Raw genomic sequence first — 25,580 nt, 5'->3', positions numbered from 1 at the left:
GAAGCCAGAATAGGGCATTTTGTTTAGAATACTTATTTATTTATTCGATATATCAGCTCACAGACGCCCTGTGCTCTGGACATCACCCTTTTAGTGATCTGGGGAGAGAGCGCCATCTACCCACTCTGAGTTTTGTTTACAATATTAAACCACTGTTTCTGGTATTTACCAATTGCAGGGGACTGAAGTATTTTTTAGGAAATGTGCATTGTTTTACATTTACACTTCAGAAAAAATAAATCAATTCTTTTTATCATTTTTTTTATATCGCAATAAAATCAAATCGTAATCTCCGTAGCGTAAATCAAATGTACACCCCACGGTGTAACATAATGGTAAGGACAGGATTGTGTTTAATTGTTCCGTCCAATACAAGGAGAGTCACTAAATAAGCATCTCCTTCCTGGACCTACACTTGGATCATCCTCACTTGGAGTCCTTTTTCGATTCCGTAAGTATTCAGTGGCTGTGAGTGGAGATGTCAGAGGCATGTTCCACCGAGTCTACTGCCAGTTGATAAGCCCCTCCTCAGATTTATGTGGAGGAATATGGAAAGAACGGAACAACCTAGGATTTATGAGTGGCAAGTTTGGCCATTCGGCACAACATGCAGTCCTTGTTGTAGATATGCACCACAGAGGCTTGTCCAAGACCATACAACAGTGGATTCAGACCTGATGAAATCACTAGAACAGTCCTTCTATGTGGACAATTGTCTTCAGAGTCTTTAGTCAGCAGACCACGGCAAAGCTCTTGTGGATGGTCTTCATCATCTGTGGCTTAAGGGACGCTTTGAGCTCCGCCAGTGGGCGAGCAATAGACCTGAAGTAGTACAGCAGCTTTTGACAGGAGCTAGATCACAAACTAGTGAGCTTTGGCTGTCCCTCACAGATGATCTTATTGAACCCCAAGGTTTGTTGGCTAGGTGGAATACTTAAAAACAAGAGCTCCCAGAGCTGGAAGAGCTGACAGTTCCCAGGTGCTATACACTATCACAAGCAGTCATGTAGCAGGGACCTGAATATATTCTGAATAAGCATAAGGATGAGTGGCCTATATATGGGCCATGGAGGTAGGTCAAGTGCATATGTCCTTTGTATTTGCAAGATCAAGAGTAGCCCCCAAGAAACAGGCGTCAATGCTTCGTCTTGAGCTGAGTGCAGCACTCACTGGGGCTCAAGTAACCAAGCTGCTTCTTGCAGAACTCACTGTTCGACAAGTAATTCTCTGGTCCGATTCCACTACTGTCCTCCACTGAATCCATTCTGATCCCTGTCAGTACAAGGTATTTGTCGGGACTTGAGTCTTGGCATAGATCAGGAAACATTATTGGGTTTTGAGGTGTCGTGAGGCCATCAAGAAGCTTCAACACACCTGCATTGATTGCCAAAAATTACATGCTCAGCCACAGATCAGATGGCAGATGGCAGCCACAAGATGGCAGATACTCAACCAGCATGACCCAGAGCATGTATTCTTGGAAAAATACAACTGAAGAAATTACTTAGGTCTCTAATATTATTTTTTTTATTGAATGTAGTATACATTCTCCAGAGGGTGTTTGAGAAAGTTGAGACCATCTGTTAAAAAACTGAAACTGAATTGCAGGCAAAGGCCAGTTCTTAATCCTATTGAGTGGGGTTATTTGAAATAGACAGTACATGCAAGAAACCCGTCAAACATTACATAGGTGAAAAATTCAGGATGACATATGTTTGAAAGTTATCCAATTTTAAAACAAAAGACAAAGGTTCTTATAGGGAATTCTATTTTTCACATGACTGTATTTTATATGATAAAAAATATTAGTCATTCCCTCTTTAATCCCCCCATCACTATTGCAATATTGTCTTGTGTCTTTTGTCTCACGTATGTCTATATCTGTAAACTTGTTGTATTTTGCTGTACTTGCTGTAACTTTGGGAAGGAGAGTAATGTAATTTCAATTATCTGTATATCCTGTACATGTGCAATATTGACAATAAAACTATTTGACTTTGACTTTTGAATATATATTGAATATATATATTGCCATTTTTCTGGGAAAAAAAGTTTTTTTTAAATGAGTGTTTATTTTGAAATCCATTTATTTAATTTGTCTATTATTTTTGTCGTGTATTGAAATGTAATGTTTGTACTGCTGGTTCTGAGTTGTAAACAGCAGGATGTTAGGGATGTATTCCTGGCTGTAGGCTGTCTGCGCTCTGTACGCGGAAAGAGTTCATCGATTTGCTTTGGCTTTCATTGTCCGCTTTCGCCACTCCAGCAAAACCCTATCTACCAATCTCATCGCCAGTTCTACGCATGCGCTGTGCGTGGGTTAGCGGTTAGCCTGTTAGCTGCTAACAGCGCGACCCGCTGCGGATCGGAGAAACCCAGAGAACTGTACCGGAGCGCCAACCGCAGTAAACCTTCCCGCCGGAGCAAAGAGGCGACTTTACAGTCTGGGAACCTATATATGCTTTTATCGGCTCGATAAATGCCGGAGTGTGCCGCTTAGAGTTAGTTTAAAAGTGTTTTTTTGCTCGGAGGAGGACTAGCATTAGCCATAGCATCCCGATAGCTGTGGTGGTTCAGCTTTAGCTTTAGCTGTAGCCGTTCCTCTGACCCGCTCGTTAACTGCCTGGATTCCGTTCGGTTAAGTTGGTTTTGTCCTGCGGTTTGTGACCATAATTCGCATTTTGACTCGTGTAAGTATTTTCTGTCTCATTTTTAATTTATAAATTCTACAGTTAGCTTCGTAACTTCAAGTTGGCTTTTCTGTTCCACCTTAAAAACTGCTGCAGTTCTATTCTGGCGCCTCAGGCGCCAGAATGTAGCTGCTGTAGTATTTAAGGTGGAACGGAAAGTTCGAAACTGTTCCAAAGTTAATCAGTCTGTGCTAATGTGTTTTGTTCTCATGAATGTAAGTGTAATATTATTGTTAGGATTAATGGTTTATTTTAAACCTGAAAGAGTTTTCACATCTAGCCGCAAATCCGGCGTATCGACTCCTAGCTAAATTGTCTAAAGGTCCGCGGCTGTGCCCCTACTGCCTATAGCAGCCAACTAACGCTAACCACTGCCCTTAGCGTGGTTTGTTTTGCTAGATCTTACTTACCTAGCTTTAGTTATCTAACGCTGGATAATTTACTGTTTTTAAAACCAATTCCTTACCTTAAAGCAGCGAAACTGTCTGTGTGTTTTACCAACACATGGGCAGGCACAGATGTGTACCGATTATAACATTTAAAGTTATTTTGTTTGCTAACTAGTTAGTCATATATGTCGTAACGAACCGTAAAGTTTTCCTTAGCTAACCCTTTATAATAGCCCTTAGTTTAACTAATCCAGCAACCCCATGTGTTAAGTAAACTCTTTAATTGGATGGGTTTCAAGTTTTTAATAATTGTATTTGCCTTTGCGTGTTTATATAAAGTTATAATCAGTGTCTGTAACAAATTTCTAGTGAAGCTAGCCAGGTTACTGAAGGCTATAATGGCCGTGTTAGGCGGTGGGATCCGGGCTGCGCCCTCACGCTTTGGGAATGCAGTGTGGATTTATTTGGGATTAATTCTACAACATTCTCGTGCTGTTAAAGTTTTTTTTTTCGGAGACCGATGAAGGCAGTGAGCGGAGAGGAAAAGACAGTGAGCTGAGGGGAGTGTTGGTGTGAGCTGTGGGCCGGAGGGAGGGGCGTTTATGAAAATATTTCAGGAATTTTTCATTCTCCAAATCCATCCTGGTGTTCTGAAAATCTGTGCTACCTTGTCACATCTTCAAAGCGCGTGTTTACAGATCTGTTTACAGATTCTGCTAGTGCGTCAAACTCTCCATCACACGCATTTACAGATGTAGAGTAACACAGATAAAACAGCACGTTTTTGCTTCTTTTTCTGCTTATTCCATTAATTACATTGGTAATTTTTTTTTATCCAAAATAGTCTGTTGATAAGGTCTTTTTTAATGCCCCATGGGGTAAAACGTTGCCAAAGTGCCCTCTAGATTCATCTTGTGGGGGGAAAAGTGATTGAGTGTCTGATAAGATTTCGGTTCTTATGATAAATTATTTTGTGGCCCTTATAGTAAATAAAGGATGTCTTTATTAAGCACCTTCTGTGCCACATCAAAGATAGTAGAGTAAATGGGATGTGGTGCTCTGTAGTGCTCCTCTAATGAAGAAGTAACCTGTGTTGCCCTAAAGGTGGCCATCATAATGGGATACACTGAATTTGAACAAAAAATCTAATTTGTATTATTAAACATCTATTCCACCACGCTAAAATGTGAGGGCTGTAGGTCGTGCAGTAGAGAGAATTTTTTCAGTGACACTAATGTCCTGTAACAGAGGTGTAGCAGTTCCGATCAGATTCAACTACATTAATGCCCTTATAAGGTCAAATATCTAAAGTCTGTTTACATTTGGATTTAATATTAAGACCTGTTACAGTCTGTGATATCCTAAAAGTAATATCAGGCATGTGTGACCATCTATAAGTTCTTTGCTACTGTTAGTTGAATAAAGGTACATCAAATATTTCTAAGAGAGATAAATTAATTACAGCTTCTGTCACTGAATGATGTTGTTTACAGTGTGCACTCAAGCCAAGCTGAAACAACAGAACAGCATAGGCTTGCAAAGGCACAGCATAGGCTTGGGTAGACTGACAGAGCCAGTGTGTAAGACTGTACACCCCAGGCAGTTTATTTAATATTGTTTAACATTGTTTAGTTATTTATTGTAATAAAATATATATTGAGAAATATATTGTGATATACATTTTGGCTATATCTTGACTATATATATTTTTTGTATGTATGTATGATTCGTATAGGGCAAGTGTTGGAAAGAGCAGCACAATTATACCATAATTCCATTTTTTTTTTACCCTGTGGAATTCTGCTTGAGTGTGGTAGAGCTAAAGAACAATGAGCTTGGGGCTCAACTGGGTATCAGTTAATTGTTGTAATAGGTTATTTTTGTGGGAATCCTGCTGTCCCTCTCTACTGCTTTGACAGCAGATTATATATTCACAGACAAAGATTTTACAAACGGTATACCTGCAAGTTGCATATATCCAGCTCATATTCCAACATAGATAATAATATATCCTGCATGTTACTTTAATAAGATCACTTTCGGCATGTGCATGATGAAACAAGCTTAACTCACTTTATGTTGCTTGATTTAAAAAAAGGGTACATTGTAACATATGCGTCACAGACGCTTAATATGTTTCTTCTCTGACATATACCAAAATGCTTCTAAGTGACATATACGAAACATCCTGAAAGCATCATTACAGGACAGTGTGTGGTTGTGTGATCATTTTACCTTATTTACAGAATGGTTATTGCTTGAGATACAGTTAAGTTTGGGCAACCCAAATCATTTCCATCTTTTTCTTTATAAATTGGTTGTTCGGATTAGCAGTTTCCGTTTAATATATCATATAGCAGACGAACAGTGATATTTGTGAAGTTAAATGAATTTTACAGAATTTACAGAAAGTAAGAAATAATTCTTTAAAGCTCACCTTCCGTCGTTTTTTCTTTCATTTTAAAATGTCTAGTTGTGGTCTCTAGTATGAATGAATGACATGTGAGCCGTTTTTGTAAAAAAAAAGTGCTCAGGTGTCTCTGTATAGCTCTTTTTTAATGGACTGTTTTAGGGGTGTGTCCAAAATGACCGGATTCCAGCTTTGCTCATGAATATTCATACATGCAAACAGCATGCAAATATCTCTCCTCTGATTGGCTAGGAGCACTGCGACGACCCTCCACCACTCTGCCGCTCACTGCCTCCCACCTCCTAACTGATGAGCGGTGATGTTGCGTCGCTTCAGCTCCGCCTCTGGGAGTTTCTCGAGCCAAGGTGGGCTGGTCTGTGAGTTTCTGCCTACGTAGGCAGAAAGATAATTCAAAATTCACCCGTTTTTCGGAGGGGGGGAGGGGGGATTTCTTTGCTTAGCTCCTGCAGACAATGGGGGCTGCAAAACAGTTTAATGTGCAGGTGTACACATTCAACTCGGAGAGACCTACTGTATTCCACAAAAAACAAGAAAAATCGGATTTTCGCGGAAGGTGAGCTTTAAATAAAATTAGGCAGGTGCATACATTTGGGCACTCTTATTTCATTGATTTAAATACCTTTAGCATTAATTATTGGAACACAAAATATTTTTTGGTTAGTTCATTGACCCATGAACTAGATCCGAATTATGAGAAAGTGTTAAGGAGCCAATTGAAAGTTTTTGTCCTCTTTGCATCTTCTCTAGTGGCCACATGGGAGCCTCAAAACAACTCTCAAGTGACCTGAAAACAAAGTTCACATCATGTTTTAGGGGAAGGATACAAAAAGCTCAAATCTCAGATTTCAGCTGCCAGTCTCCACTGTGAGGAATATAGTGAGAAAAGAACAACACAATCACAGTTCTTGTGAAGGCCTGAAGTGACAGGCCAAGAAAAATCTCAGATAAGTAAAGAAGAAGGATGGTGAGAACAGTCAACCCACAGTCCAGCTCCAAAAACCTACAACATCTTGCTGCAAATTGTGACACTGCATCGTTCAACTGTTCATCATACTTTACACAAGGAGAGGCTGTATGGGAGAGTAATGCAGAAGAAGACAACAATGACTCTAAACACTGCTCAAAATCTACCAAGATGTTCATGCAGAGAAACAAGTACAACATTGTGGAATGATCATCTCAGTCCCCAGACCTGAATATTATTATAAATCTGTGATGTGATTTAAAGCGGGATGTTCATGCTCATAAACCTTTGAACCTGACTGAACTGGAGATGTTTTGTAAAGAAAAATGGTCCAAAATACCTTCAACAAGAAGCTAGACTCTCATTGGAAGCAATACAAAGCGTTTAGAGAATGTTATTTCCGCAAAAGGAGGATCTACTAAATATTGATGTAATTTTCATGCTGTGGTGCCTAAATGTATTCACCTGACAGAATTTGTTAGAATTTTGACTTACTGCACACTTTCTCTAAATCCTATACATTTAATTTCACTTTTCAAATATCACTGTGTTCATCTGCTATATGATATATATAACTGAAATTGCTGATCTGAACAACCAGTGATTTATAAAGAAACATTATAAAAAATATCAGGGGTGCCCCTGAAATATCATACCCCTTTAAAGCTATTAACTATAAGTGTTTTTAGTCTTTTATATACAGAACTAGATATGACATTTTGAAGTTTTTAAGTTGTCATTTGTTACATCAGGATTTTAATCTCAAAATATAGTCATGTGCCCGCAATAAAATAAATAGTAGATTGAAATTTTTCTAATTAATTTAGAAATTTTGGCATCAACATTCAGACTGTGTCCCCAATGCTTGTACATACTGTGGTGATTAACCAGTTTTACTTTAAAATCGAGTCAAAACATGATGAATGCTGTGTAATAGAGGATTATCTTCAAATACTGTTATATAATATTTTGCCAAATCTATCAGTGCATACTAAAGGCATTGGCTTTTATACTGTTCTTATTGAATAGCAGAATTATATTTTGTTGACTGAAATTAAGAAATATATTGTGAAATTAATTTTGTCAATTGTTCAGCACGACATATAACTAATTTTACAACACACAATCTTGGCTTTTCAAAAGAGCTTTTATCTCATCCTCTGTGCTGGATTTTTAGACAGGAGAGCGTTAGACTGAAACCCTGGATCTCCCGGGTCAACACTTTTTAAAATCCTGTTCCTAAGATCTAAGAGTAAAATTAATGTGCTAACCAAATGCATTGTTTAAGTGAAACTAACAGTCTATTAATCCCAACAGGCTCATCATTGTCATCGTCACAGTCAGCTGTATTGCATATAAAGAATGACAGTATGTGTGCTGCTGGGGAATGAGTCAGGAACCCTGATGGCTGGATCTAGGTAAGAATTTAGTGCTGTGGTCCAGAATCATTTTTAGCTTAATCACTTTATAAAGATGTAACATAATTGTGTGTGTGTGCATATTAGGCATCAAATGGTCCTCTAAAGAAGCCATGGGAAGCTGCTGGAGTTGTCCAGACAGAGAGTCAATTCCTGACAATCACCAGAGTAAATTTAAGGTAAGCATTTGTGCACAAGCTCACGTGCAACATCTACTCAAATAATGATAATGATTGTTTATTCTAATAGTTTAAGTAGTAATTGTGTAGTTTTAAATCTGTGGTTTTGTGTAGAAGTGGTGAAAGTTTGTTTTGTTTACGGGTGATGAGTAAATGTTGTTTTGTTCAGAAGCAGTGAACGATGTTTGTTTACAGGCAGTAAATAGTATTTGTTTATAGGTGGTGAATGTGGATGATGATGGAAACGAGCTGGGAGCAGGAATCATGGAGCTGACGGAAGAGGAGCTGGTCCTCCGCACACACAAGTGTGATGCAGTCAGGTGGCCTTACCTGTGTCTGCGTCGCTATGGTTACGACTCTAACCTCTTCTCTTTTGAGAGTGGCCGGCGTTGTCAGACTGGGCAAGGTAAAAAATAATTAACACCATGTTACCAGTGTTGCATTTTGCTTTTGTAATGGTTCTCCAAACACAATCTAAAACCTGCCTCACCACACCATCGTTATCTGTCTGTTGTCTATTCTTTGATAATTAGGGTTTAGCCTAGGAAGCTGTTTTTTTTGTTGTTGTCTGTGCCATCTTAATTTATTTGCATCTAAAATATGTGTATACAAGCTCCGATAAAGCAAAATGGATTGACCTTATTTTCATTTTAGAGTCAATTGTAACCAGTGTTGAACAGATGCCGGTACTGTATCTCTTGCTGCATCGATACTGACACACACAGTACTAGATCTGCAGTAGAGAATCGATGTTCAGGGTGTGGGATTATTATGTAGGGACCTATAATTTCAGCAATGTGGAAAACATAGATGGAATCACGGAATTGAGTGATCGAAGCGGGATTCAGCTAAAAACACGGAGACCATCTAAAAATGCAGTGTAGCCTGGTGCTGGTGTTCTAATCTTCAAAACTAAAGACCAGAATGAGATGTACGCACATACAGTTGTTGTAAAGTATGTTTATTCTTTGATCTCGCATTTCACAACTTTTTCATCCACAGCTGAACCTGAGAGATCTGCGTGTAAACGGAGAGCTTTCAGCTAATCAGAGCGCTTTATTTTAAACCTAGTCACCCCGCCCGGCCTTGCCTCATCTAGCTTCGCGCCTCAGCCAGAGACCTTATTGATGATGGGATTGATGAGTTTGTGCTTGTGGCTGCTTGCGCTGTTCGTCACGTTTTCAGTTAGCAAGTTTGCTAATTCTGCGCGCTACCTAAAAAGCCATCTGCTACTTTTTTTCTGCGTAATTTTCTTTCAAACTGTCGACACACAGTCACTCTGCTGAATACTAAGGCTTGTTTCTCTCTCACATACACTCGCATAAACACACAGCTGATGTCACAAGCTACACTAGTGATTTTCCCCATTAAAGCTCTCAGTTAAACTCTGCTTCAGCAGATTACAATATTAAAATTTGAAAAGCATAAAAACTAGCCCGAGATATTATAATACAAAAAAAGCTCTAGTCTAATGCTGATTCTTTTATTTACGTTTAAATACCCCTTGTGGGTTACACACATATGCATTGTTTAATATTGGCACTAAAATGCCTTAAATATGTTGGTGCATTAACATCATTAGTAAGCAATTTTTATCATAATTAGACATGCAGGCTAGTACAATATAAGAATTTTATAAACATTCTTCTAATGTAACTAGCACAGTGCCATCCATCTGTTATTAAACCCCAGGTTATCAATCAAACAAGCTTATTATATCTTATTCGGAATGCAGAACACAGCTTTTACCAAAATAACCCTGTAAAAATGTATGTATTTATTTATGAGTATAAAAACACTTTAAATATGAGTATTTATAGTCAGCTATAGCGTATTTAAGTCAAAATTGCTAACTGTACTGGATATTGACAGTTCCTTATCAAAAGGAAAAAGGTGGTATCTGCATTTCTGATTAGTGATAAACCGATATGGGTTTTTCTATGGCCAATGCCGATATTTACACACATTTTTTTGCAACTAATAAAATGCAATAATAATACTAAAAAACAAGACACAAAACTACTAAACATTTATTTAGCACAGTCTACTCTTCTTTGCTCTTTTTTGGAGGGGGGGTGTATAATTGCATTATTCCATACACATTCCAGTTCATTGCTATCTTGGTCATAAATAATAAATGATCTTGATCACAGTTATGTGATAAGTGTGAATATTATGCCCCTCCAATATTTAAGACAACCAAGCTGGTAAGTAGCTAGGTAGGGGCAGAGAGACAGAATATGTTGAAACCAAATGCCCAGTTCAGTCATGTAAACTTTTTGGCAAGTTTATCCTGTTCACGCTCAACAGAGAGAGAGACACACATACGCAAAGGCGGAGGAGTCAATAAAATTTGTTTTTTATTTGTTCAGTTAATCATGTTATGCTAGCATTTGCACTCCCGGCAATGTAAGCTTAGCGAGCGTACCCATCCTGGAAATAGTAAATAACGCAGGGTATCTAAGTTACAACTATAAATAAGTGAGAGCTGAAGGAGAGAAAACTCTTACAATTTTCCCTGCATTTAGCTAAAGGTTGTAGTTACAGCTTGTGTTTCTGTATTTGTGAGTTCACTGATATCTGCCTGTAAGATGCCAAAATTGACTCAAGGAACGCTTTTGGTGGTAGGGTAGCTTGTTTTTTGGTTAATTTGAAGAGCTTAAGGTACATTAACATTAAACCTTCACATAATAACCAGTCCGTGTATGTTAGTACTGTATTAATGACTTGTTTTTATTTTTCCGTATACAGTTCTTTTCTCATATCCAAAGTCACATTACTGTAGACTGTTTAGGTAGCCCAGTGATTTGGGATTGCACATTTTCAGCTATTAATGCAAGATTGTTAACTTTGACCCCATGCTTCCATAAGGATGAGCTCAAGCTCTGCAGGGTGAGTAAAGGAGGCTTGCTGTGCCCCCCACCCCCACCCCTAAACGCCCCCTAAAAGCTGCAGTACAGTTCACAGAGTGACCTTTGTTTGTGTAATGTTGCAGGTTGTGAACTGTTTTGTTTGTTACAGTATTGGTGTTTTTGATTTCATCATCAGGTTGTGTTGAGTATAGTTAGTGAACATCACTGGGTGTTGTTTTTGGAAGGGCTGCAACTGATGATTTGTATCTGTAATTAACCAGATATTAATTACATATATTAATGTGATTAATCTGTCACATTATTAATAAATTATTGTATGTACTTAAATTCTCAATTTTTCTTTGGTGCAGCATACACATCTTTTTTAATGATGCTGAAAAAATGTAAGACTGGGGTCTTGTTACGTGTGCCAGATAAGCGTACGCTGATCAGATCATTATTATAGAACACAATGAGGGTGTATTTCATATGAACATTATAGTACACCCTTATGCTTTGCGTATGCTTTGTATTAATCAAATGAGCACTGTAGCGTGCCCCCTAATGACCCAGTCTTTTAATATGCAAAGAGATCGAACAGTGTAAAAATCGCCTGTGGAATTTAGAACATAAATACTAAAGAACATCTAAACATTTATGGAGAATTATATGATGCTTTTTGTAGTCATTGTTAAAAATTGTCATTGTGTTGACTTTTCTAACCGACTGTTGCAGCCCTAGTTATTGCTGTTGTAATTGAGGCATGCTGAGATCTTGGCTGATGTGTAGCTGTCTGTGCTTTCCTGCAGGGATTTTTGCTTTCAAGTGTGCACGTGCAGAGGAGATCTTCAACATGCTGCAGGACATCATGCACAACAACAGCATCAGTGTGGTGGAGGAACCTGTGTTTGAGCAGGCACTCACACACACTGAGCCAGAACTTCCACTCACCCCTCGCACTCCCACCAGTAAGAACACAATACATGCTTTGTTTTTATCAAAGTATTGTCAGAGCATTTTTAAATCTGTTCTCTAACAGGGTTTTTTGTATGTTTTGTAAATGATCTCTGTTCTGATTGACTCCTTTATTACACTCTGTGTAAAAATAGTCTCAGCTGATGCACTTAAAACTTCAGTGTGGTCAGGATTGAATGGGTGATTCTAAACATGCTGGAGGCTTAATGCCTGGGTAGGTCCGTCATGCGGGGAAAAAAATCATTTGAACAGTAGTGAGATATGAAGTTAAAACAAATAAAAATAAATAAATAAATAAATAAAACTGAAGAAACTGAGGTTAAAAACTGAAGATCAGACGAAACAGTTAGAAATGTAGATTTAAACCTGGCAGATTACCTATGTATAATGTTTACTTTTTTCTATTCCAATTGCAAGGTTTGAATCATCTTAATCAAAAGGTCTATTGCACTTATGCTATTTAATTATATTGGGAGGAGCTTACATTCCGTAGACTAATTCCGTAGTGTGCTTGGTGCTTGCTATCACCTTATTGGGAGGAAATAAACTGCTGTTTTAAGTGTAAGAACTTGTGTGTTGTGTACAGGTGCTGCCCTCCCTGCCTTACCGAATGGAAGTCTGCGGTACCCATCTCTGGGGGATGCCTCCTCTCACCCCTCAAGCAGACACCCCTCAGTAGGCAGTGCCCGTCTGCCGTCTGTGGGGGAGGAGTCCACACACCCTCTGCTGATGCCAGACGACTCTGTGCGGGTGAGTGCTGCATGGGATATCATGATCCATTAACACAAATACACCACTAAGACTGGACAACTGCCTGTCAAAAAAAAAGAAAAAAAAAAGAGGGAGAAACCCATGCTTTCTGAGAGATTTCCTGCAGCATTTATTCATGCGCGCACATGTATGTGTTTTTTGTTTTTAGGGTCACACATATGTAAACACCACGGGCCTGCTGGAGGATCAACATGGTGCTTTAGATGTCCCCCCACCCCATAGCCCCACAGTGGTGGAGGGAGAGGAGGGTCCCCAGCCTCCCGAACCTGGCCCACGGGTCCAACTAGAGACGGAAGGGGTCCGTTTTGTCCTCGGTCCCACACCTGTCCAGAGGCAGCTAATGGCCCGTGAAAGGCAGCAGGACTCCACTCAAACAGCCGAGGGGGCAGCCGGCACCGCCCTGAACAGTAATGCTAGTGCTAACGGGGATGTGGCATCGCAGCCCAGGCCAGGCACCTCGGAACAGGACAGCGGCCCCACACTTATAAAAGGTGATACGTTTTCATTATTATCATTATTATAGTTAATATTAGTGATAGTAGTAAAAGTAGCAGCAGCAGCAGCACTTGTTGTAGTGTAATCATACTGTAGTCTAATCATACAAATAAACTTTGTCCTTGGTTACTGTAACCAATCTATTATGAACTATTTCTCTAACTGTAAATTGTTTATGCTGCAGAGAGAGGTCGTCTGGATGACACGCCGGATCACTTGAATGGTCCTGTTACTGTTCCCACTCCTGTCCCGGCTGTATATGGTCCATCCCGCCGCAGAATGCGTCCACCGCCCCTCAGCCCGGATGCCAACGTCAATAATTCAGCCCAGCGCAGGACGGCTTTGCTGGACTACGAGAACCTGCCGGTGCTGCCGCCACTTCGAGAGGACCCTAAAGCTGGCTCCGAGGAGGACGACGAATCTCTGCGGGCTGGCAAGCAGCCGCAGACATTAAACGGCTATACACACAACCACAGGGGGCAGTACAGTCCGGATCATGCCCACCTCTACATAAACACAGAGAATGTCACAGCGCCCCCTAGTTCGGGGAAGCTGGAGTCGGCCCGCTGGCGCGATCGCTCTGCACCCAGTGTCTTCAGTTTCGACTTCCGCCGGCCCTGTGAGTCACATGTCCTCAACTACATTGAGGTTGAGACAGAGCCGGAAAGGGAGAGGGGATCAGACTCCAGCGCCCCGCAGACCCCCAAAACCCCCACATCGCCCCTGCCGCAGACTCCCACGCGGCGCACCGAGCTGTACGCCGTAATCGACGTGGAGCGGACGGCTGCCATGTCCAACCTGCAGAAAGCACTGCCACGCTACGACGGTACCTCCAGGAAAACGCGCCACAACAGCGTGGACCTGCCCATGTGATCCCACACCCCAAACTGCTCCATGACTTTTCCCTCTCATACAGGGGACAGCGCTAATGGTCCTGGGTGGTCAGAATGCAGCACAGTTTGATCATTTTCCCGCTCAAAACACCAGCTAGAGTACTCTATATAAATCATGTACAGAAACAATCATTTTCCCCCAATCCTGTTGCATGCTGTACCTGTGTAGTGAGTATGAATGCTTTTTTTGGGAGACTGTAATTAGGGCTGGGTATCAGATGGCACTACTTCTATATGACTTACTTACTTTCAAAAGGTTTGTGGTCGAGACCAAATTTGAATGCGTTGGGTATGCTTGTGAGAATCTGAGAGGATAAAAATAGGGTTATTCCAAAATGTAAACTGCTGTGTGGCTTTCCACATAACTGTTAATGTTAGTGCTTTTTGATTACTCTGTAGTCCATAGCAGTATGTCTTTTAACTCAATCGTTTGTTTTTTTTAAACAGAGGTTTGCATCAGTATTTAATGGTTCATATCATGAAACACTAAGCTTTTAAGTAAATCAAAATATATATCTTTTAAATTACTGTTTTACAAAAAAGTGTATTCACATATACTCTCCCATTTAGCCTACAGCAGTTTAACCTCTTCTGTGCAGTTACAAGGAGTTTTTTGGCTCCCGCTGCTTTTATACATTTTACAGAGCTAACAGCCAAAACAATACATTAAACTTTTTAGTCACAGGAACTTTGAGTTGTGAGGGATAAAAAAGAGGGTACGAAAACATAAGCATATAATGTAAAAATGAATTATGACAGTTTTTAGTACATAGGACACACAAAGATACTGTCAGTGGAGCTCTACTAACTAGAGAATACGATGAATGTAGTGAAATGGTGGTTAAATTGAATTATCTTATATTGGGACAAATCAGGAGCGATACCCAGCCTTAACTGTAAAGGTACGATATTTACCTCCACCAGCACTTTTTAAAAGACACTAATTGTACATGATTTTCTGAACTCCTCATCTTTAAAACGGTACTGTTCTCTATATGAAGAAATAATCTGATACCAGGTATCACTCTCAGTCTGCAATCAGTAAAAATGCTGTATGGCATATAGGAAAATGAACCCAGGCAGATCCTGAAACAGGACACATTCACACTGCTCCTTCCTTTGAGGAGATGCAATCAGAGACACTTAAGATGTCAGTTTTAGTATTAAAAATGTAGTATAATGTCAGCTCTAATTTAAAGAAACATATTGGGAAAAAGTGTAGTAGTACACATTATTTTAACCACCTGTGCTAAAGAGCATCTAAATAGTTAAAATAATGTTTATTAAGGGTTAATGTTTATCAGTAGCTAATATGTTTATTACTTATTATATTTTTAGGTAATAAACAAATAATTAATTTGTAATCTGTACAAACATAAATGAAAGGCCACAATGATCTGCTGCTTTCCAAATAGTGACCCACATCCCTGCACACTGTTAAAGCTCAGATGTTACTGGTTTCTGATCTGTGGGTTCTTCATCAGTCAGTGCTCTGTCTCTCAGCTTCAGCAGAGATCTGTTAATAACTTACAGTTTAACATTAATAGGAGCTTTTATTAATCACTAATGATCAACATTTTGTTTTACACTATACAGTGTGGGTCTTTCTGGTGGTGATAACTGATAAAAAAAAACTATTAATAATTGTACATTTGGGATGAAGAAACATCAAACTAAGCAACGAGAAGGTGATGTGATTGATAGTGAGTAAAAGACTAATCCTAATTAGGATTTAAAGATCTGCTGAAGCTGAGAAGCTGAAACATTTGAGCTTTAAATGAGGTGAATTAGTGCCACTGCTGTGTAAAAGACGGGTCACTGTTATAGGGAGGCTTCGATGCAGATAGCTGATATCACACGTATACAATATTAATCTGCCGATGCTGATATTACACATTTATAACTTGCAATGAGACTTTATAATCCGGCATAACTTTAATACATAATTCAGTTCAATTCATTTAAAGTAGAGCAGCCAATGTAATTTGGCCCTTTTCCAGCATACAGTAAACAAGTCAGCAAGTATTGGTTTGAAATAACGGTCAAATCAGCCAATGCTAAAAAAAAAAAGGTAATTTCTGTTCAATACAGATACAATTGCGTTATTGTGCTTCTCTGCTTATGTTAGAACTGATTATAAATGTTGGTGTTGACGTAATTAATAACAATAAGCAAATAATAAACCAGTCATTAAGCTTTACGAGGGTAGATATTCTTTTCACAGATGAATTTTGTAAATGCAGAAATCTCCTCTACCATATTATTTCAGAAGTTTACCAGTTTGATATAAAAGTGTCCTGGCATCACAGTGCAGGTTTTTTGTCTGTGGATGCAGTCTGCAGTTGTTAAGAGTCCATTTAGGCGTATTTGAGCAGAAAAATCTCCAAACTGTGCTGAACTGAAGCCTCCAGGACTGGACTTAAGACCTCATCTAAAAAGGACGCACCTGGTCAGAAAAAAACTTGAGGCTGGTTTAAAAGGAACTACGAGGGAGCAGTGCCCTCCACAGACCCAGCCCACGCCGCACCTTCTTATATAAAAAAAAATGTAAAAAAACTCCAGAGGCAGGTGGGTTCACACCTACGAATGTCTGCTTTGTTTCTGAACACCTGTAAAACTTTTTTTATGTCGTCGCTCTGTGAGAGGTGCAGGCCGGCAGCACGGCTTCACCACACGCAATCATTTTATTCCTATGGTAATATAACTACTACTCCCCTTACACTCATTTTCCAGTGCCTGTGTATTGTGGTTTTATTATGTTAATAACAAGGTTGGACTACAGTCCTTGTCCATTCCCTACAAATCAGTATTACTGATCTCAAAGCATTCCTGTTTTTTGCCTTTGTATTGAAATGACACTACAGGTTGTTGTAATATCAGTATCCAGGGACAGTACGGTACACAACAGCTGCAATGTTTTCTGACTGCATATAGATTTCACTACTCAGCACAATAAAAGTCTATTTTGTTTGATTCATATTTGTTGGTGTGAGGGATGTGTGATGATCATACTGTTTCATTGTGCTGGAGAAGAAAGGGAGGGGGGGGGGGGATGGCTTTGTGCCGTTTTTCACGCCACCTTTCACAACCCTGGAAACAAAGCTTCAGAAGTCTAAACATCCCCAACATGATCCCATCACCTTTCTCATGGCAGAATGTGGTTGAAATGCGTGGCTGTAGAAGTACAACTTGCTGGGCATGAGTGAGATTCCTAACAAAACTGAGCAGGGAAAAGTGCTGGATAAACGTGTCCTTTATTAATGCTGTAAAAGTGAAGCGGAGATTAAACTGGGGTACCACTCCCAAAGAGAAACAGTAAGAAATTTTTCACCCTGAATACCTGGCTTCTGAGGCTGGTAACTGATGAAATTTAACTGTGCAACACAGGTAACGGTCTTCCTTTGCTGGGGTGTTCCTGATGAGAGCGTTTCATTGTAATGTTTTTGCAACTGCACCTGAGGATAGTTCTTGAAATGTTTCATATTTACTGCCCTTCATTTCTTTATTATTATTATTTTCCTTTACTTAGTTGAGTAGTTCTTGCCATAATATTAGGGGTGTGACGAGACACTAATATGACGAGACGGGTTCACGAGAACGAGACGGAGACGAGATGAGATTTAAAAATAAAAATTTAAAGAAAACGTCAAAAATGAAAAATGGCTTGAAAACTAGTTTTATTTGACAAAATCATACGCAAACTTAAGACTGGTTTCTCTCACACATTGATTCTATAAGAAATAGAAATAAGAATAAAAAATAAAACTTTTCTTTCTTATATAGTGCAAACAATAAGTGCAAACCACAATCAGTCATATTAAGACTATGGTTTGTGCTTTTTTCTCCTAAATCTCTTGTAATTTAACTATTCATAACCATAACCAGTCATATTAACACTATGCTTGAAGTAACAGAATTTTTTTTTAATACAGTACAGAGCTAAGGGAACTGCCAAACAGTCACGTGTAGGATTTACTTACAGTATTTGCATATGATTTGTGTCTTGTTGGTCACTCTGTTACCGTTTATTGTTTCCACTGGAGCCAAAATGCAGACAGACATACAACTTAAAAGTAGCAGAAGCATCTTCTATGCAAATGCCAGAATTTTCCTCTTCTGCTGAGAGCTGCTCTCACTGCTCAGCCATCATACTCTATCGATGTCGCTACTGGGTTGCCAGATCCCTCTTAAAAACTCCACATTTAACTGTTTTTTTGCACCGCGAGACCTGACCAGAAATATCGTCCGTTTTAATATCGCGCCACGAGATCTCGTCACAACCCTACATAATGTGTATTAGAACATTACTCAAATAGGGCTATTCACTGTATATCAACTCTACCTCTTTACAACTTTACAACTGATGCTCTCAAACACATTAAAAGACAATAAATTCAAATAAATAACTCAGCAAGTTCAGCACAGCTGTTAACTGAAAGCAATTAAAGGTAACTGCCTCATAAAGCTGACTGAGAAAATATCCTGTCATCTAAGCAACAGGAGAAGAATCGGACATAGAAAACATTCTGGTTTGTTTAACAGTTCGTTTAAAAAAAAAATTTTCTTCAAAGTTTGGATTATATTCATATTTTTCGCACTATAAGGCACACTTAAAATCCTTTAATTTTCAAAAAAAATTACAGTGCGCCTTGTGTATGAATTCTACAAGTCAGGTTGTAAGGAGCATTAAAGCCACTTCTCTGAAATGCAGCGATGTACAGGAGTAGTGAAGGTTCTTTAGCACGGAGGCTGGAGCAGCATTAGTTGTAAACCACAGTGCTAGCTCTTTTAGTGATTAGAGGTGAGTATATCGGACTGTAGTCTGCGCGTTTACCGTGTTAAAACAAGCTAGGTGGTTAGCTAGCTGATATTTCCGGGTTACAGGAACACTCAGGGTAGGGCTGTCGAGCAGCATTTACTAGTGCTAAGTGCTAAAATACTGGAAATCTAAGCTTACTGTAAAGTAAACAGAAGTGCTTTACTCACCCAAATAAAGTTTTCAAGAGAGAAATCTGTGCAGATTAATATCCAGCGCTCTTTTGACTTTGAAAGAATTTTTTTTTTTCTTTTACTAAAATCCACTTTTTCTTGTCTGTGAAATACAATAGGTCAATAGAGTTGTATATGGTGGTGCGTGCGAAACTCTTCCTCAACCTCCATTGTCTGCAGAAGCTAATAAAAGAAAATGTTCAGAAAAATGAGTTGATCAGGAAAAGCACTGTGTCTACGTCAACCCATGAATATTCATGGCCTCGTCCACCTCAACTTCCAACCGCCCACAGGCAGAGCTGAAGCCGGGCATCAACATCGTCTCACCGGATACGAGTTAACAGCGCTTGGCAAGTTCGTTCCTGTGTTGTTTATGAAAATAAAACATCAGTATTACATGCTTTACTCAGTAATTTAGAGCAAATATTTAGAAGTTGTGTATGGAACACCACCAGTGAAGTACAATTGAGATAGGTAGATTTATTTCAAAATACTTTTTTACTCTCGTTAAAAGTACAAATTTGTAATTTTTACTTTCTGGACCTGGACTAACCGTCTCTGTATGTTTACATGAGATTTATAAAGGGCACATTACAGATGTAAAGTAACATATGACATTTCAAAGACTGTTATTAGTGTAAAAAATGTCTTTATTTTAAAACGTTTCTAACAGTTGTCTGTCTCACTGCTTTGCAGTGCTATTTGGCCAATCAGAGGCGATACGTTTGCATGTACAAATATTCATGAGCCAGAGCTGAAAATTTATTTAAAAGATTTCTACTCAAGTACTGAAAGTAAAAGTATAAGTACTTAGAATCTTTATCAAACCGGTGACAGTGCAGATTATGTCCCGCGCTGGCTTGGAATGATTCCTAACATTATCATTGTAATGAGCTGGGGGGATTCTAGGATCAGAGGTTTAGGGGTGTTGGGCACACGTCAGACCCAGCCACACCGCCTTACATGGTTTGTAAATAAACTCCATGAGGAGTGAGTGTATCATGAAAAAAATATATAATCATTTAGATTCAAATTGGACAAACAAATTAATGTCCAGGGAACATATTTTCAGATAAAGAGATAAAACATTTTTAAATATTTACCAAAAAAATTATCCTAAATCTTTGTTATCTGGTTTAATTAAATAGTGAAAAGCTACTCAAATTCAGTATGGATTTTTCAAGGCATCTGTTCATTTGCACACTGAGCAATTATTTTTTTAAATGTTTTTCTCACATGAGGCTGAATATCCTCCCCCACACAGAGTATGTATCGGGAGGGGGACATAACACCAGACAATAGCAGAATAAAGAGGAGGGAAAGCAGCTAGATCATCGTTTATGGTTTCTGAGCCCCTAAAAAAGGACGGGCGACTGCTCCTGGTAATGAGTTTTTATGCAGCACGTAAAAAAATTATCGGAGTAAAAGTGTTTAACTTAGGGAAAACATGTAGTGAAGTAAAAGAAGTATGAGCAAAAAAATACTTCAGCCGTAAATTCCACCCTGTAGCTGCTTCCTATGTTAAACATATTTGCTTGAATCTGGTTTCAGACTGACATGCCTGTCTTTCCATTTAAGCAGAAATACAACCAAATTGCTCTTAATACAAACCACATTTTATTGCATATAAAATAGTTAACAAAACTGCTTATTAATAGAAAAATGAAGTCCAGCGAGGAGGTGTGGATCTACAGAGGTGAAGCACTGTGCTGAGACAGGGTATGTTCAGTGGGCCTGCAGGCGGTGTTGAGTGCTCTGTTCCACCAGTCTGTGGTAATCTGTGAGCTTCACATTCAGCTTCTCATAAACCTACAGACAGACCCACAGACAGACCCACAGACAGACAGAGGAAAAGAATACATTCAGCACAGAACAACATGCACTAAACTATCAATCTGCTAATTAATAGAAAATTGTGTAACCTGCTTCTGTATATAAATGACTGCAGTATTTGGATGGAAGTGCTGCTATTTCATGACCCGTAAAAGAGCACTATATAGGTAATAGGGAGTGATTTGAGATGTGGCCTCAGGTGAGTAAACAGTGTGCTGCTTTAAACAGATAAAACTAGAGTTCTCACAGCTTAGACACAAATTCACTTTAAAAGCAGTTTAAAACACCCGGTAATACTGAAGATCTTGCTTGATAAGCAGATTAGTTGAATTAGGTGTTTTGGAACACTGACTAGGCCTTGGATCCCCTACACGACTTTTACAGTGGGAGCAGATTAAATAAACACACTAGACATAGTGTACTATACAACTTTATAGATTTTATAGAATCTGAACCAATATACACACAGTGCACACACTAAATATTACAAAGAGTTTAAGGTCAGTAAAACACTCAGCAACTCAAATGGTGCAGCCGTAGCGACTTTAGCTGCTGCAATAGTGCTAAAGGAAAACAGGAAAAAAAACATAACTCATACTGTATCCAGAGTAATATATTTACTGTGGAAGGAAACATGTGAAACTTTTGGAATTTCACAGTTTTCTGCAAGAATTGCTCATAAAATGTGATCTGATCTTCATTTAATTCCGGAGTATTTGTAAATATAATGTGCCCAAAATAACACAAATGTGATCTTGCAATCATTCAACACTTGAACAGTGTAAACCCCTGGAATCAACAGCTGGCTGACTTGGATGAAGATCAGATCACTATGAATAAATTTCTAGAAATAAATATATAGAATATATAGAAATCCATGGAAAGGATCACATGCTTTTTCTTTCCACTGAATGTAAAATTCTCTAATATTACTCTGCCTCTTCAGTGTTTATTTCACTTTCACTGACTGTCCGCAGGTTCTTTAGTAGCAGCTCAAGAAGTGAATTACAGTTCCTGACTGTAGGAGGAGCTCAGACCGAAACATCTGCTGGGGCCAGATACCACAGATACTCCATTAAGAGGTCTTTTCAGTGGCTTTGGGAAATATAACATTTGCCTGTGTGTGTGTGTGTATAGATTAGTGCAGTGGTTGTGTTGTGTACGTACCTTGCTGTTGGCCTGGCTGTCCCTCAGACTGTGGAGCAGCTGGTCGATCGAGGTGTACGGCAACCAGACCAGCGGAGCTGTAGCAGAGAGTGGCATCTAAAACACAAACAAACACTTCGTCTAAATTCAGTTTGTACAACTGTAACATTAAGGGAGAACTGGTGACAAATATGCACTTTACAACACTTTAATATGAACTTTACAGTTATCCAACCTTGACTGCATAACAGAATCTCTTTTCTCCAACACATCCTCCTCCTGTATTCAAGGAAATCATCTTACCTCTATTCCAAAATACTGGTGTCCCTTTCCCAGCAGAGCATCCACATATTCCAGAACCAGCTCCGCTGCAGGCTCCAGCTGATCGTAGTTCAGATACAGACGCAGAAGAGCTGCAGCGTCCACCTCCTACAGGAAAACAGAAACACAAAATAAAGACTTTATACAAGATGCTCATCTACCAGAGTGCTGCTGAATCAGCTGAGGGGAAAAAAGCGTGCAGAATGGTTGGTGTGTGTGTGTGTGTGTGTGTACCTTATAAGCATTAACCAGCCAGTCAGGTACGGGCACCCCGTGTGACAGCAGCCTATTGATGACACAGCGATGGTACTGAGCATTCTGGGATTGATGCTTTTCCAGGTATGAAGCTAACAGTCTCCAGGCTTCGTCTGTAGCGCTGCAGAGAAGAGCGGAGTTCAGAGTTATAAACATTCACTCCAAGGGTCAGACTATGCCCTGCTCTGTTTATCTCTAGAGCTATTGAACTTAGTTTTAGATTTTTTTCTGACACTTTTTACAGTTGTGTGACAATTATTTATCAATAATTTATAAAAACAAACAAAAAAAAAATAAACACAAATGTAAAGTTGAATCTCCTACAGCCTTTACTCGCAGATCCCGATTTCCTCTGCTGTCAGTAAACTGATCTCAACATGTGCAACAATAATGCCCTTATAATCTTTACCTTAAAAAGGAAAGATGTTACATCAATTTATTCTCTTAACAATTTAGGTGATGTCTTCCAACTGCCTTCGTTTTTATTAAGCTTTTCTTTTGTTGTTGTCATTCTGGAGACCCCAGCACACACCGACCTGCATTCTTTAGTGGTGATGAGACTTGGGAGCTGATTGGCTGCTAACCAGTTCCACGCTTCGTTTTGACTCTGCTCCCCTCCATACTGCAGCTTTACACACCTGCAACACAGATTAACACAATACTAACCATCAGCAATTAGAATAATAGGTGGAAAATTATTCAGTACATATTTGGATCAAATATTTTAACTGCAAATGAAAAACAGATTTTTATGAGACTGTTGAGTAGTGCGTGCTTATAAACTACCCAGTCTTAATCTTTGGAATTAAGAGGGTGAAGATTAGCACATGCTTCCTCCGATACATGTGAAGCCATCACCCCTCCTTTTCGAGCTGCTGCTGATGCAGCATTACCGAGTAGCATCACAGTGTGCTTGGAGGAAAGCGCAGTGACTCGGTTCTGATACATCAGCTCACAGACGCACTGTGCTGTGGACATCACCCTTTCGTGATGTGGGGAGAGAGCGCCATCTACCCACCCGGAGGGAGCAGGGAAAATTTTGCTCCCTCTGAGTGCCGGCAGCTTGATGGCAAAGCTGCATGAGCCGGGGTTCGAACCCAGAGAGAGAGAACATTTAAACCTTTATCACATTTAGCTCAGCTTCCCACGTGAAACTACACAGCATAACTACCTACATCTTACTTATGCAGATACTAAAATACCCTCTAGAAAACGTTTGATATCCAGCTTTATTTTAAACAGACTTACTTAAAGGTCAGACCCTCAAAGACAGCAGTGAGGGGCAGTTTGAACGTCTGGCACAGAGAGAGCGCTGTGTCGAAGAGACCAGCCTGGACCAGAAGAGCCACCATCTCCACTGCTGAGGCACTGCCTGAGGGAGCAAGTAAACTTTATTTTTACAGCACATTTAAAACCTGCTTTACAGTGCAAAACAAGATTTTCAAACACAGTAATTTATACACATTAGCAGTAACAGAACAGTACAATCCTGACACCACAGTTCAACAGTTGCTGAAAACTAAACAATACTAATGTCACAGTTAGAGTGTGAGCATCACTTTAAAGACGTGACTGACCAAGGAGCAGCCATCACACAAACAGGCTGCAGGTCAGGACACTACAGTGCATATACAGTGTGGAAAATAAGTATTTGAACACCCTGCGACTTTGAAATCATGGAGGGTTCTGAGAAGATCTGTGTGGAGGAATGGGCAAAGAATCCCTGCTGCAGTGTGTGCAAATCTAGTGAAAAACTACAGAACACGTTTGACCTCTGTAATTACAAACAAAGGCTCCTGCACCAAAAATAACATTGTATTACACAGGTGTTCAAATACCTATTTACAGCAGTAACACACAAATCAATTGGTAAAAAAATGTTAGATTCATGTCTCTTACAGTGGACCTAAGATAAAAATTTCAGACCCCTCCATGATTTCTAAGTGGGAGAACTTGCAAAGTCACAGGATGACCAAATACTTATTTTCCTCACTGTAGTTGGCATATAGAACTACTTCTTTACTGTACTTAAGTAGTAAAATGCTGTATTTGTACTTTACTGGAGTATTATTTCCACCCACTTTTACTTCACTACATATTTTGGGTGAGTTTCAAACCTTTTTTTAGTGCTGTATCGTCACTTCTTACAATTATAAAAAATGTAAGGAATCATTCAAAACCTACATTATGTCTTGTGAAACTCATTATTGAGTGAATATAGAGATGAGCTGATCTTATAAGAAGACTGTTCTTGCCTTTACTCTGATAACTGTACACTGCTTTCTGTAATAACTACACAACACAGAACTGTACTTTTACTTTCAGTACTTCAATACTAGTGCTGGACGATATGGCCAAAATTTATATCACGATATATTCCTTAATTTCGGTCGATACGATATAATTTCGATATCGATATAAATACTTTGAAGGCCTCAGAAAAACTGCTAAGAATCCCTGCAATGGAAATCTGTACACTAATGTCTGAAATTTTAAATTGAAGTCTTTAAAGCCTCCTCTCACAAAAAAACTGTATAATACTTTATAAAAAAAAAATGATCAGAATAAATCAATGCTCACTTTTATTTGCATGTAGCAAAATAAAAACATGACATCCCTGTCAAACATAAACCTATAACCTATATACAAATTACCAATATAAATAACTTTACATAACAACAGAGGCAGAGATTCTTATTCTTTTGTAAACATTTTTAACAGATCAAAACAAAAGTGCTTCAACCAGAATAGGGAATACAAAAAGCCTTCACATATACACTACCGTTCAAAAGTTTGGGGTCACTCAACCAATTTTGTGTTTTCCATGAAAAGTCACACTTATTCACCACCATACTTTGTGAAATGAATAGAAAATAGAGTCAAGACATTGACAAGGTTAGAAATAATGATTTGTATTTGAAATAACATTGTTTTTACATCAAACTTTGCTTTCATCAAAGAATCCTCCATTTGCAGCAA

The 25,580-nt window shown here is 39.1% G+C and overlaps 2 protein-coding genes across 3 annotated transcripts in view; one reads left to right on the top strand and one right to left on the bottom strand.

The window, feature by feature from the left end:
- The first annotated feature begins 2,305 nt into the window (after nt 1–2,305).
- frs2b (fibroblast growth factor receptor substrate 2b) lies at nt 2,306–17,036 on the top strand. Of its 2 annotated transcripts, XM_022683926.2 has the most exons (8): nt 2,306–2,690; nt 7,792–7,892; nt 7,980–8,071; nt 8,291–8,477; nt 11,733–11,891; nt 12,485–12,648; nt 12,818–13,160; nt 13,349–17,036. In XM_022683926.2, exons 3-8 carry the CDS (start codon nt 8,006–8,008, stop codon nt 14,035–14,037), a joined length of 1,608 nt encoding a protein of 535 aa, XP_022539647.1. In that variant the 5' UTR covers nt 2,306–2,690; nt 7,792–7,892; nt 7,980–8,005; the 3' UTR covers nt 14,038–17,036. The 2 variants fall into 2 exon arrangements, with proteins under 2 accessions (XP_022539647.1, XP_015459558.2); XM_015604072.3 differs by lacking the exons at nt 2,306–2,690; nt 7,792–7,892; nt 7,980–8,071 and adding an exon at nt 10,943–10,963 and having other exon boundaries at nt 8,389–8,477.
- A 3,604-nt stretch (nt 17,037–20,640) lies between these two features.
- Nucleotides 20,641–25,580, bottom strand: part of nup160 (nucleoporin 160) — a 53,345-nt gene continuing 48,405 nt past the window's right edge. The window contains exons 31-36 of the mRNA XM_022684356.2: nt 23,850–23,973; nt 23,138–23,239; nt 22,581–22,722; nt 22,329–22,454; nt 22,047–22,142; nt 20,641–20,855 (exon numbers count right to left, since the gene is read on the bottom strand). Coding sequence (XP_022540077.2) covers nt 20,772–20,855; nt 22,047–22,142; nt 22,329–22,454; nt 22,581–22,722; nt 23,138–23,239; nt 23,850–23,973 — 674 coding nt within the window. The 3' untranslated portion in view covers nt 20,641–20,771. The remainder of the gene's footprint in view (nt 20,856–22,046; nt 22,143–22,328; nt 22,455–22,580; nt 22,723–23,137; nt 23,240–23,849; nt 23,974–25,580) is intronic.

This window comes from Astyanax mexicanus, chromosome 10 (genome assembly GCF_023375975.1).
Source record: "Astyanax mexicanus isolate ESR-SI-001 chromosome 10, AstMex3_surface, whole genome shotgun sequence".
In the NCBI taxonomy this organism is placed as follows: domain Eukaryota; kingdom Metazoa; phylum Chordata; class Actinopteri; order Characiformes; family Acestrorhamphidae; genus Astyanax; species Astyanax mexicanus.
The sequence above is the reverse complement of the archived record's forward strand: the minus strand, read 5'-3'. Positions and strand labels throughout refer to the sequence as shown.

What these genes read in the sequence shown, in the direction of transcription:
- frs2b (XM_022683926.2), top strand. Translation starts at nt 8,006, where the DNA reads ATGGGAAGCTGCTGGAGTTGTCCAGACAGAGAGTCAATTCCTGACAAT. An exon ending in TGCCAGACGACTCTGTGCGG is followed by an intron (nt 12,649 to 12,817) that starts GTGAGTGCTGCA and finishes TTTTGTTTTTAG; the next exon opens with GGTCACACATATGTAAACAC. An exon ending in CGGCCCCACACTTATAAAAG is followed by an intron (nt 13,161 to 13,348) that starts GTGATACGTTTT and finishes TTTATGCTGCAG; the next exon opens with AGAGAGGTCGTCTGGATGAC.